Source organism: Primulina tabacum, chromosome 14 (genome assembly GCF_025594145.1).
Source record: "Primulina tabacum isolate GXHZ01 chromosome 14, ASM2559414v2, whole genome shotgun sequence".
Taxonomy (NCBI): Eukaryota; Viridiplantae; Streptophyta; class Magnoliopsida; order Lamiales; family Gesneriaceae; genus Primulina; species Primulina tabacum.
The window spans coordinates 38,209,345-38,221,292 of record NC_134563.1 but is presented as its reverse complement, the minus strand read 5'-3'; the positions used below and the strand labels follow the sequence as shown (position 1 = coordinate 38,221,292).

Here is an 11,948-nt window from a genome sequence, read left to right as displayed (position 1 = left end):
AAACCCTAAACCCCAAACCCAAAACCCTAAACCCTAAACCAAACCAAAAACCAAACCAAACCACCCCGAATGCTCTCAACCAAAAAAACCCAAAAAACACCCCAAAAATCGCCAAAACTTTGCTGCTCCGCCGCCATGTCGCCGCCGCCGGTTTTCGGCCGGTTCACCCCTTCACCCGAGTTGCCTCACCTTGATGAACAACATACTCAAAAATCAGCTTCATTGGAAAAGGATTGCCCGTCCAAATCGCCTCTTCAATTTCCGCAAATTCCGGCCACTTTTGCGTCGACAGTCTCCACCGGTCCGATTGCCGCCGATCATACATCATTTGAAGCGCCTCCACACGGCGACTCATGTGTCCGAAAATCAGAAAGATCGGAGTCCGTTTGCCCAGCCGATTTTACATCCAAAGTTGCGTCGGTACTGTTCACCGCGCCACGTCCCACGTTTCTGTCCACTCCGGCCGATTCCGGAAACCTCTGTTCAATCGGGACCCCGATCTGGAAAGCCCATGACCAGACGATTCCAACGCCACAAGCCCCGTCGTCAACGGTGTTCAGCGCCGACGGGAATTTCAGATCTACGTTTTCCGCCGCAGAAACCCTAACGCCGACGGGGTTTTTCTTCAATTCCGGCGTCGTCGCCGCTCCGTTGGTCAAGTCCTCTGAACCATATACTCCACGATCTATGGGTAATCCAATTATATCTTCAATTTCAGCTAATTCATCGCCGATCAGAAACGCCCAAATTGGCGATTTTCAATCGATTTCATCCAATTCTAGTGTCCAATCGGCCCCTCCGACTTCCGGTTCTCGTGCTTTGGATACCGGTTCTGTACTCCCCATGATGTCGCCGGCGATCGCTGCAACTCCGGCCGGTAACTCGCGGGTCAACTCGGGCGAGTCAAACCGTCGTGTTGACCGAGTTGACTCGGCAGTCAATGGTTCTGCATCTGCGGTCAAACCCGTCGTTCGTGCTGAGGTTCGGGCTACTATTTCTTTTCGTGACGCTCTTGCACCTCCGTCTCCTCGCACCGTGCAGAAAAGTTTCGAGGATGTGCGTAATTCGATGGAGGAGCTGCCTGAGCCGTCTATTCTGGATGGTAAGCCGGGTATCCGATTCCCGGTTGAGGTAATTTCTTCACTGATCGAACCTTTTAAATATGCTCTAGTCGGTAAAATTTCGGGGAACAGGTCCTTAGTCCCTAATTCTTCGATTTCTGTGGCTTTCGAAAAAATGGGACTAGTGCGATCGTTTGACTTGAAATTCTTACCCAGAGGTTTTTTGGTCATTTCTCTCTCATGTGAAGAAGATTACGCGCGCGTTTGGTCGAGGGGGAACATTTTTGTGGGACCACTTGGGATCCGTTTTTCTAAGTGGACCCCCGAATTTAATCTGCATGAGGAATCCCCCATTGCGCCAGTCTGGATCCGTTTTCCGGGCTTACCCTTGCATTTGTTCAACAAGCGTACTCTTTTTGCTCTTGCGAGTCTTGTAGGTAAGCCTGTTAAGATGGACGACCACACTGCTGATGTCTCTCGAGGCGCTTTCGCCCGAGTATGTGTGGAAATTGATGTTTTACAGCCTCCCATTCAGCAGGTTTGGGTTGGTTGGGGTGATCACACACAGGTTATTGATGTCATTTATGAGAAGATCCCCGCATATTGCATTGACTGCAAGATGCTGGGACATTCAGTTACCGTGTGTTATTCTCACGGGAAGAATCCTAGGCCGTCGAGGCCTAAACCCGTTTTTCAAAAATCTCAAGATCCAGTTCCTCCCAAAGCACAAACACCCCAGGAGGGTGCTGTTCCTGTCTTTAATCCTGGACCACAGCCTCAGCTTCATTTAAATGGCGATGGCCCTAGACGTAGACGGAGGAGGCGGCCTGTGCACAGGGGTCCTCCTGCTGGAGCCCCCCCTACAGTTCCTGATGTTCCGCATCAAGTTACTTCCTCAAATGCCTTTGAGGTTTTGTCACCCTGGCATGATGAGGCTCAGCGTTGCGACGCTACTGAGTTGGTTGGTCTTAATCCTGATCTTGGATCCCACTTGGAGGTTGTGGGTGATGGTTTACTTGGAGATGCTCCTTTGGATCAGGCTCCTGTTGTTGATGTTGACCCGATTAGTTTGGGTCTGCCCATTGTTGACGCCTTACCTTCGGGTACGGCTTGTGTGTCTGTTCAGTCTTTGGTTCATCAGTTTGAGGAGGGGGGTTTTGGCACTTCTGTTCAGTGCATGGAGAATCACAGCTGCCATTCGATTCCTTCCATTCCTTCTTCTCCAGATGTTTCCTCTCATCTTGAGGAACTTGTTGCTCAACAGGGGTCTCCTGTTTGTGAGCGGATTGTCGAGCGTATGTCTGCTGATGACCTCGACACGGGGTTTGATCGACATTCTGATTCTGGTGCTCAGGATACTGATATGTCGAACGTGAATAAAAAGAAAAAGGAAGCGTTGGGAGATTCGTTTAAGCGGCGGCCGGGTGCTTCTGCTCATCGATCTCCATGAATTCCCTCATTTGGAATGTTCGGGGACTTCGGAGTTCGGAGCCCCAACAGCGGCTTCATGCTTATGTGAAGGCGCATCAGATTAAGATTTTGGCCATTTTGGAGCCGATGATCATGTTGGACCAGAGATTCATGACTCGCCGTTTTGGTTTTTCTAGAGTCATTTCGAATCTTTCTGGTAATATTTGGGTTTTTTCATCCGCGGATGTGCAGACTGAGTGTGTTTTTGATCATGCTCAGTTCCTGCACATCAAGGTGTCCGCCTCTTTTTTACCGACTAAGGTGTTTTGTTCATTTGTTTATGCCAGCTGCGGCTACGTTGAGCGCAGAGATCTTTGGTCTTCCCTTCTTCAGGTCAAGCCTGCTCTGGGTCCTTGGCTTGTTGGCGGTGATTTTAATGTAGTCAGAGATGCATCTGAGTGTTTGGGCACCCGTGGTGGTAGGCTTCTACCCATGGAGGAGTTCAATACTTTCATTTTGGATTCTGGTCTGGTTGATGCCGGTTTTGAGGGCTCTTCGTTAACCTGGACGAATAAGACCATTTGGAAGCGGTTGGACAGGGTTATGGTCTCCGTTGATTGGGGTGATCATTTCAGCTCCATTCGTGTTGAACATCTTCCCCGTACTTTCTCTGACCACTGTCCGCTTTTGGTCACCGCTCCGGTTTTTGCCCGTGGGCCGAGCTCGTTTCGCTTCCAGCGTATGTGGCTTCGGCATCATGGTTTTTTGCAGACTGTTCGGCTTAATTGGTTTCTGACTTGTAGTTTGACTGGTATGCCTCGCCTTTTTGCTAAGATTAAGCGCCTCAAACATCACCTCAAGTGGTGGAATCAGGATGTTTTTGGGAACCTTTTCGATAAAATCATTGAGGCTGAGAGGGCTGTTCGGTCCGCTGAGGTTGTCTGTGAGGCTGATCCTTCTGAGTTGAATTGGACTTCTCTGTCTGATCGCAATGAGGATCTGGCCCGTGTCACCGCCATGGAGGCGGATTTTTGGAGACAGAAAGCTGCTTGCCACTGGTTAGAGGATGGTGAGAGGAACACCAAACTCTTTCACAACATGGTGAAGAAGAAAAGGGTGGCGAATAAGATTTTCCGCATCTGGGATAATGGGGTATGCCTGACGTCTCCTGAGTTGATTCAGCAGTCGGGAGCCTCGTTTTTCCAGCATTTGCTTACTGGTGACCCCTCTGCGCTTGCGAGTCCTGATTTTTCGGGCTTCCCCTCCGTTATCTCTGCTGTGGAGAATGAGGGTATTGTTGTGACCCCTTCTTTGGAGGAGGTTCGTGCGACCGTCTTCTCCATACATCCTGATAGTGTGGCTGGGCCTGATGGCTTCTCCTCGGCGTTCTTTCAGCATTGTTGGGAGATTGTTCATCAGGATGTTTTTGATGCTGTCCTGGATTTTTTCAGGGGTTCTCCCCTCCCCCAGGGTTTTACCGCCACCACAATCACTCTGATCCCCAAAGTCGCGGGTGCTCATGCTTGGTCGGACTTCCGTCCGATTAGTCTGTGCAATGTCACTAATAAGATCATCTCTAAGCTGTTGTACTCTCGGCTGAGGGTTGTGGCGGAGAGACTTATTTCACCGAATCAGAGTGGCTTCGTTCCGGGTCGGATGATCTCCGATAATATTCTCCTAGCCCAGGAGCTCACTCACAGCCTCACTCTCCCCACTCGTGGCGGTAATGTTATCCTGAAGTTGGATATGGCCAAGGCCTATGACAGGGTCCAGTGGCCTTTCCTCTTCGAGGTTTTGAGACACTTTGGTTTCTCGGAGCGGGTTGTGGAGATGGTCTCGGCTTGCATATCTCATTGTCATTTCTCCGTGAACATCAATGGCTCTCTCTCGGGGTTCTTTGGTTCCACTAGAGGCCTCAGACAGGGCGATCCCTTGTCCCCCATGCTTTTCATTTTGGGGGCGGAGTACCTATCGCGCGGCCTTGACCGCCTCTACCTGCAGCATCCTGAGCTCAGGTACCGCTCTGGTTGTGATATCCTGATTTCCCATCTGGCTTATGCTGATGATGTCATTATTTTCGCCAATGGTGGGTCTCGTAGTTTGCGGCGCCTTATGGGTTTACTGCATCATTATGAGAATTGTTCGGGTCAGCTGGTGAACGCTGTCAAAGTTCTATTATCTTGCCTCCGAGGTGCTCTGAGCGACTTCGCTCTCGGATTTTGCGCATCACCAGGTTTGCGGAGGGTCATTTGCCCCTCAAGTACCTCGGAGTCCCCTTGTTTAGGGGTAACCGAGTATGTTCCCTTTTTGAGCACCTCCTACAATCTGTTCGTAGGAAGTTAGAGGGTTGGGAGATCCGGACGCTCTCTCCGGGTAGCCGCATAACCCTTATCCGCAGTGTGCTCCTCTCCATGCCGATTTATCTGTTTCAGGTGGTACAGCCACCGCTTGCTGTCATGGAGAAGCTTGAGCTGGTTTTCAACGCTTTTCTCTGGGGGTCGCGGACACTGGAGAAGAAATGGCACTGGGCCAAGTGGTCTCGAGCCTGTCTCCCAGTGATGGAGGGTGGTCTTGGCTTCCGCAGATTGAAAGATCTGGTGGATAGCTTTTCTATTAAGTTGTGGTTCCGGTTTCGGCAGGGCTCCTCTCTCTGGGCGAGATTCCTTTTACGGAAGTATTGCCAGATGGATGCTCCTGCCTCTGTTCTCCCTCGTGGTTTAATATCCCCCACCTGGCGTCGTCTCCTACGGATCAGACCTCGCGCCGAGCCCGGCATTCGCTGGCGCGTTGGCCTTGGAGACGTGTCCTTTTGGGATGACATATGGTTTGGGGATACTGCTCTGTCCAGCCAGTGTGAGGTCCGTGGGGGCCGTGATGTTCGGGTTTTTCACTTTTTGTCTGAGGGGGCTTGGGATTTCGATCTTCTTTGCGCTGTGGTGGCCCCTTCTGTTGCTGAGGCGATTACTTTGACCCCGATTGCCTTTGGCGAGCCTGATTTGGCGCTTTGGATTCACAGTTCTGACGGTGCTTTTTCGATTAGGTCTGCTTGGGAGCTTGTCCGATTGAGAGACCCTGTTTCTGATATCTTGACTCCTTGTTGGGGCCGTTGGTTGAGGCCCACGATGTCTTTTTTTCTTTGGAGATTTTGGCATCAGTGGCTCCCGTTGGATGATATGCTCCAACGTCGTGGCTTTGAGTTGGCTTCTCGATGCCAGTGTTGTGATATGTCGGAGACATTTACACATGTCTTCATTGATGGCCCGATAGCCCGTTATGTCTGGCATTTCTTTGGGGCCATATTTCGTGTCCGGATCCCCTGCACAGGGGATCTCAGGTTGTTCCTTAGCGCTTGGAAGAGAAATCTTCATTGGGCACCTGGGGGCCACGTCAAGGAGTTTCTGCCCTTCATTGTTTTGTGGTTTCTCTGGATGGCTCGTAATGATGCGAAGCACCGTCAGTTGCGTATTTCTGGGGAGACTGTGAAGTCTCAGATTTTGTCTTATCTGCGTCTTGCCCATGCTGCTTTCATTGTTAAGCCCAAGCACTGGCTTGGTGCCTTTGAGGCGGCGAGATCGCTGGGAATTTTTGTTGCCTTTCAGCGGACCCATAGGTTAGCGATTGTCCGGTGGCTCTGTCCACCACCTGGGTGCTTTAAGCTGAATGTTGATGGGAGTTCGAGGGGCAATCCTGGGGAGTCGTCTGTCGGTGGTGTTGTGCGTGATTCTTCTGGCAGGGTGGTGCTCTCCTTCATCGAGTTTATCGGAGTCGGGACCAATGTCCGGGCGGAGCTTTGGGCGGTTTGGAGGGGCCTTCTTATCTGTTCCGATCTCGGTCTTTTTCCCCTTTGGGTTGAGACCGATTCTCAGATTTCTCTTCAGATCTTGCGTTCTCGTCGGTGTCATTGGGACCTTCATCATACAGTCACTCGGATTCTGTTTCTTTTGAGGGGGCGGGCGGTTCATTTTTCACATATTTTTCGGGAGGGAAATTCGGTGGCGGATGCGTTGGCGGTGAGGGCTCATACCATTAGGGTTTATACCTTAGAGTTAGGTCCTTCACTACCCAGACACATATCCATACTGACCCGCTCGGATATCTCCGGGCTTCCCTACCTTAGATACAGATGTTCTTAGCTATTTGCAGCCCCTTCCTTTATTTGGATCTATTTCTATATATATATATATATATATATATATATATATATATCTATATGTATTTTTTCCTTTGCAGGTACTGTCTCTTTGGAGTGCTTTGTTTCTTTGGATCTGGGTGGACTCTCGCACCTTCTCCATTGGTGCTTTTATTTGGACCACCCTGTTCTCTGGCGGTCGCTCTCTGCAGGCTTCTCCTTGGCCGCCGCTTTCTATATTTTGTGTTCTCTTGCCGGGTTTTATGGTGGCTTTGGATGATCTCTCTCAGTGGTTTCTCTGGCCCAGAGCTCCATTCATGTCGGGATTTATATGTTCTCTGCTTTTGCTACGTGCATTGGTGGCTCTCCATGTTATCTCTTGGCTACCTCTTATATCAACGTTCCAGTCACGCTTGGATTTATGACGTTATGAGCTCCATACGTTTTCACCTTCTTCTGGGGATTTGAAGTTTCTCTTACTTCAGCTGGATTGCGACCGATCTCGGACTAGGACGCCATTTTCATGTTGGACTTACAGCGACAGACGGCTCAGAGATGGGTACAATTGGTTGTCTTTTGCACCTACATCTGAGTCGGATCTTTACAGTTTAGACATGTTTCGATTTGTTTTGATGTATTTAGCGCTGCTCTTATATGTTAATTTTTATTATACGCTTTTCCTAGGGATTAGATTTTGGCACGTGTATTTGCCACCCTAGGTTTTATGTCTTTATGTTTTATGTGTTGTCAGACTCGCTTTTAGAGAGGTCTTGGTATACCTCCCCTCTCTTTAGGCCTTATCTTGTATTTCTTTTGTGTTTATATATACAGGTAGGGGTCCGCCTAACCCCCCCGCTTTCGACGGTGTTTTATTTAAAAAAAAAAAAAAAAAAAAAAACCCTAAACCCTAAACCCTAAACCCCAAACCCCAAACCCCAAACCCCAAACCCGAAACCCCGAACCCCGAACCCCGAACCCATTTTGCCCCAAAATTTTTTCTCTCATTTGTGAATAGTGTCAAAAAAGCCCCAATTTCGCCCTAAAAATCGCCCCCATGTCGGCGCCGGTTTCCGGCCGGCCACCGGTACGATCAGGTGCGCCTCGGCGAGACGAGGCTGCTGTCCGAATTTCAGGTCCAACGGAGGTCGTTTCTCCGGCCAAATCGACGGTCAAAGCTCCGAAAATTGCGCAGATTCCGTCGCCCGGAATCACACCTGTCTTCGATCATCGTCCGGCGACGATTGTTACACCATTCGAATCGTCTCCTCCAGGCGATCCTCTGGTCCAAAAATCAGCCCAAACGGAGTTCATTTGCATCCCGCAATCGTCCGGCGATGTTCCGTCAGTACTGTTCACCGCGACGCCGAATGTTTCGGCTCCGATTACGGTCAGCTCCGGTCTTGGTTCTCCGATCAAGACCCCGATCCGGAATGCCCAGGACCAGGCGCGTCCATTGGTATCTTCAATTGCTTCATCGGCGTCCGGTGGCGGCGGGAATTTCAAATCTACGAATTTCAGCCCCCAAGTTATATATGCGTTGGCTTCAAAACTCAATTACTCCGGATCGGTTGCTGATTTTTGCAATTCCTCTCTACTACAAACTCATCAAGTCATGGGTAAGATTTCTATGCCTTCAATTTCGGAAAATTCATCGCCGATCGGAAACGCCCAAAATCAAGTGTTTGGTTCGTTTCCGGCGAACGTTTCCGGTCAATTGCCTCCGTTTCAGCCCGGTTCTTCACCTTTGGTCACCGGTTCCGTGACCCCCTCGTCGTCGCCGGTGGTTGGTGGTGCTCCGGTGGTTGTCTCGCCGCCGCCGGTTTTTGCCGGTCAACCGATGGTCAACTCTTCGGTTTCTTTTGCAAATGCAATTCCGGCTTCTGTTTCCGCTTCCTCAGCAACTCCCTTGGCTTCTTTTAGGGATGTTACTGCTCCTTCTCCAGCCAGACAGAGTTTTGCAGGGTTTGGTGGTTTGGTGGGCGAGATTCCTGAACCGGCCGTTGTTGATGGTATACCGGGTATTCTATTCCCGGATCAGGTTATTTCTTCTCTGTCAGTGCCTTTTAAATTTGCGTTGATTGGCCGTGTTACAGGGAACCGGGGTGTTACACCCAATAGTGATATCTTGGCTGCTTTTTCTCGTTTTGGCTTTTTGGCCTCATTTACATTGAAATTTCTTCCCCGAGGATTTCTGGTTCTTATTTTCTCTAGCGAGGAAGATTATTTGAAGTTCTGGCCTCAGGACTTAGTTTCTATTGGGTCAGTGTCGATACGCTTTTTCAAATGGACACCGGAGTTTAAATTTGAGGCTGAGTCTTCGATTGCTCCGGTTTGGGTTCGTATTCCTGATCTACCGTTGCATTTATATGACAAGAAGTGTCTTTATCAGATCGGTAGGCTCTTAGGAAACCCTGTTATGGTGGATGAGATCACTGCTGATGGTTCTCGGGGATCTTTTGCCCGTATTTGTGTTGAGATTGATGTGTTGCTTCCTCGTCTGGATGAGATCTGGGTCGGGTGGGGCAGCCACCGGCAGACTTTGAGGGTGGTTTATGAAAAAGTCCCCTATTTTTGCACGGATTGTAAGATGCTAGGTCATTCAGTGCAGCGTTGTTCTCGCTCTGGTTATAAGGCTCTTGGTGGCCGTTCTTTTGCTCAGGGGCAGCGGTCTCCTTCTTCGGGTCAGCCTCAAGGTTTTCCGCCTGGCTCGGTTCCTTCTAGTGGTCCTGGTTCTGGGAGTACTGAGCCAGGATGGGTTCAGCAGAGACGTAGGCGCCGCCAGGCTTCTAGTCAGGTTACTCCACAGTCTCCTATTTCGAGTAATCAGTTTGCGGTTCTTCACTCCATTTCAGGAGATTCCTTTCCAGGTGGTAATTCTGGTGTTGGTTCATCTTCATGCCCATCGTCTTCTTCTCATGTTTTAGAGGCTATTGTTGAGGATGTTCCATTGGTGCCTCAGGTTGTTGTGGCTCCGATGCATTCTCCTCCTGCTATACCTGTGGTTGTTACATCAGTTATTGCAGGTGATGCTCAGGGGTCTGGTTCTGGAGCGAGCTCTTCTCTGGTGGATGTTGTTCCAGTGGTAACAGACCCGATGATTGTTTCCACTGTTCCGGCACAGATGGTTGTTCCTACAGCTTCTGGTCCCATTACTTCGCTACACATCGACCTTGGGAATGGTTCTCGAGTGGCTGATTTGGATCTTCCTCCTACTACTTCCTGTCAGTCCTTGCCATTACCAGGTCGCACGCGCTCACAGCAGCGTCGGTTTTACAGATCTCAGAAGAGTCAGGCGGGGTTACCCTATGGGCGACCGCCTGATTCAGGTTGATATGATTTTCTGATGGGCGTTCACTGCAGAGTTCTCCTTGCCCATCAGTGTTATTAGTTTGTCTGATGTATTCCGGGGCGCCCGATGTTTTTATTTCTGTGTTTTGCTTTATTCTGGGTTGCCCTGTTGTAGTATGTCGTTATTTTTGTTATGATGTTATGCTTCTGTAGCCTTTTTCTGCGGAGGTCTTGGCCTAGTCCCCCTCCCATCAGGCTTTCTTTGTACTGCTCTTTTGTTGTATATAAATAAAATTTTTCTTAAAAAAAAAAAAAAAAAAAAAAAAAAACCCTAAACCCTAAACCCTAAAAAAAAAAAACCCTAAACCCTAAACCCTAAACCCCGGTTTGGGTCAGACTTCTGGAGTTACCACTCCATCTTTATGATAAGAAGAGCCTTTGCGCTCTTGCTAAGCTTTTGGGTACTCCCATTAAAATTGATGATCACACAGCAGATGGCACTCGGGGGTCCTTTGCCCGCATTTGTGTTGAGATCAATGTCTTGGAGCCCCCTGTCCAGTCCATCTGGGTGTCATGGGGGGCTCACCTACAGGAGATTGAGGTAGTTTATGAGAAGATTCCAGCATATTGTACTGATTGCAAGATGCTGGGACATGCTACCAGTGTGTGTTATTCGCATGGGAAGAATCCCCGCCCAGTCCGGACTAGACCTGCTGGTCCTGTTCCCCCGCTTCATGTAGATACTGTGGGCATGACACACCAGGAGGGTGTGGCACCTATTGTTGCTCAGGGTCCTCAGGACCAGAATCCTGATCAGTTCGTTGGCCCTAAGCGCAGGAGACGGAGGCGGGCTGCGCCTCGTGTTCCTCATGTGAGGGCACCTCCTGCTGCGCATGTTGTCCCGGTGGGTACCTCGAACGCTTTTGATGTCTTGTCGCCTTGGCAGGCGGAGGCGGAGCGAGGTAGTGATTCCAAGGTAGTTGGTGACAGTCCTGATGATGTTCTTCCTTTTGGGGATGAGGGTGTTGGTTGTCATGGAGAGGCGCCCTTGGCGCCGAGTTCTTCTGTGGGTGTTGGTTTTGATCATTCGGGTACTTCCATTATTGAGGTGCTCCCTTCGAGATCAGTTGGTGTGCCTGCTCAGTCTTATGGTCAGGTTCTGGAGGAGGATGAGTCTATCCCTTTTGAGGATTGTATGGATGAGTTGGGATCTTCAAAAGATGGGGTGGCTGTGTTGTTTGGTGATTCCGTTCTGTGCTTGGAAAATCACAGTAGCCATTCTATTCCTTCCCTCCCTGGTTCTCCGGAGGTTTCTTCCATGGTGGAGGAATTGTTTGTTAGACAGGGGCCCCCTGTTTGTGAGTTGGTTTCCAGACAGGTGTTTGAGGAGGATCCTGATTCGGGGTTCGATAGACACTCTGCGTCTGCTGTTCCGGACATTGGTATGTCTGATGTGAAGAAGAGGAAGCAGGACGATCTTGAGGATTCGTCCAAGAGGCGGCAGGGTGATCCTGATGCCCACCCTTTATGAATTGCATGATCTGGAATATCCGGGGACTTCGGGGTTCGGAGTCCCAGCAGAGGCTGCATGCCTTTGTGAAGGAGAAACAGGTTAAGGTTTTGGCTGTTTTGGAGCCGATGATCGATTTAGATCAGAGATTCATGACTCGTCGTCTTGGTTTTTCTCGAGTCATTTCGAATCTTTCTGGTCACATTTGGGTGTTTTTTGCTGCTGATGTGCAGGCTGAGTGTGTCCTTGATCATGCTCAGTTCCTTCACATTAAGGTTTCTGCCCCTTTTTTACCCACATCTGTCTTTTGTTCTTTTGTTTATGCCAGATGTGATTATATTGAGCGTCGGGACCTCTGGTCTTCCCTGCTTCACGTCAAGCCTGTTCTGGGTCCTTGGCTGGTTGGTGGGGATTTCAATGTTGTTCGTGATGCGTCTGAGTGTTTGGGCACCCGTGGTGGTAGGTTGCTACCCATGGAGGAGTTCAACACTTTCATTATGGATTCTGGTTTGATTGATGCTGGTTTTGAGGGGTCTTCGTTCACTTGGAC

At 49.7% G+C, this 11,948-nt stretch overlaps 1 protein-coding gene across 1 annotated transcript; it reads left to right on the top strand.

The window, feature by feature from the left end:
* The first annotated feature begins 3,488 nt into the window (after window positions 1-3,488).
* On the top strand, window positions 3,489-7,025 carry LOC142524028 (uncharacterized). The gene is made up of 3 exons (XM_075627753.1): window positions 3,489-4,765; window positions 4,807-6,481; window positions 6,702-7,025. Exons 1-3 carry the CDS (start codon window positions 3,489-3,491, stop codon window positions 7,023-7,025), a joined length of 3,276 nt encoding a protein of 1,091 aa, XP_075483868.1.
* The last annotated feature ends 4,923 nt before the right edge of the window (window positions 7,026-11,948 follow it).

Bases quoted from the DNA above. Each gene is read 5' to 3' on its own strand.
- LOC142524028 (XM_075627753.1), top strand. From the start codon at position 3,489: ATGGAGGCGGATTTTTGGAGACAGAAAGCTGCTTGCCACTGGTTAGAG. The intron at 4,766-4,806 runs GTATGTTCCCTT...ATCTGTTCGTAG, and splicing joins CCTTGTTTAGGGGTAACCGA to GAAGTTAGAGGGTTGGGAGA. The intron at 6,482-6,701 runs GTGAGGGCTCAT...TTTCCTTTGCAG, and splicing joins CGGTGGCGGATGCGTTGGCG to GTACTGTCTCTTTGGAGTGC.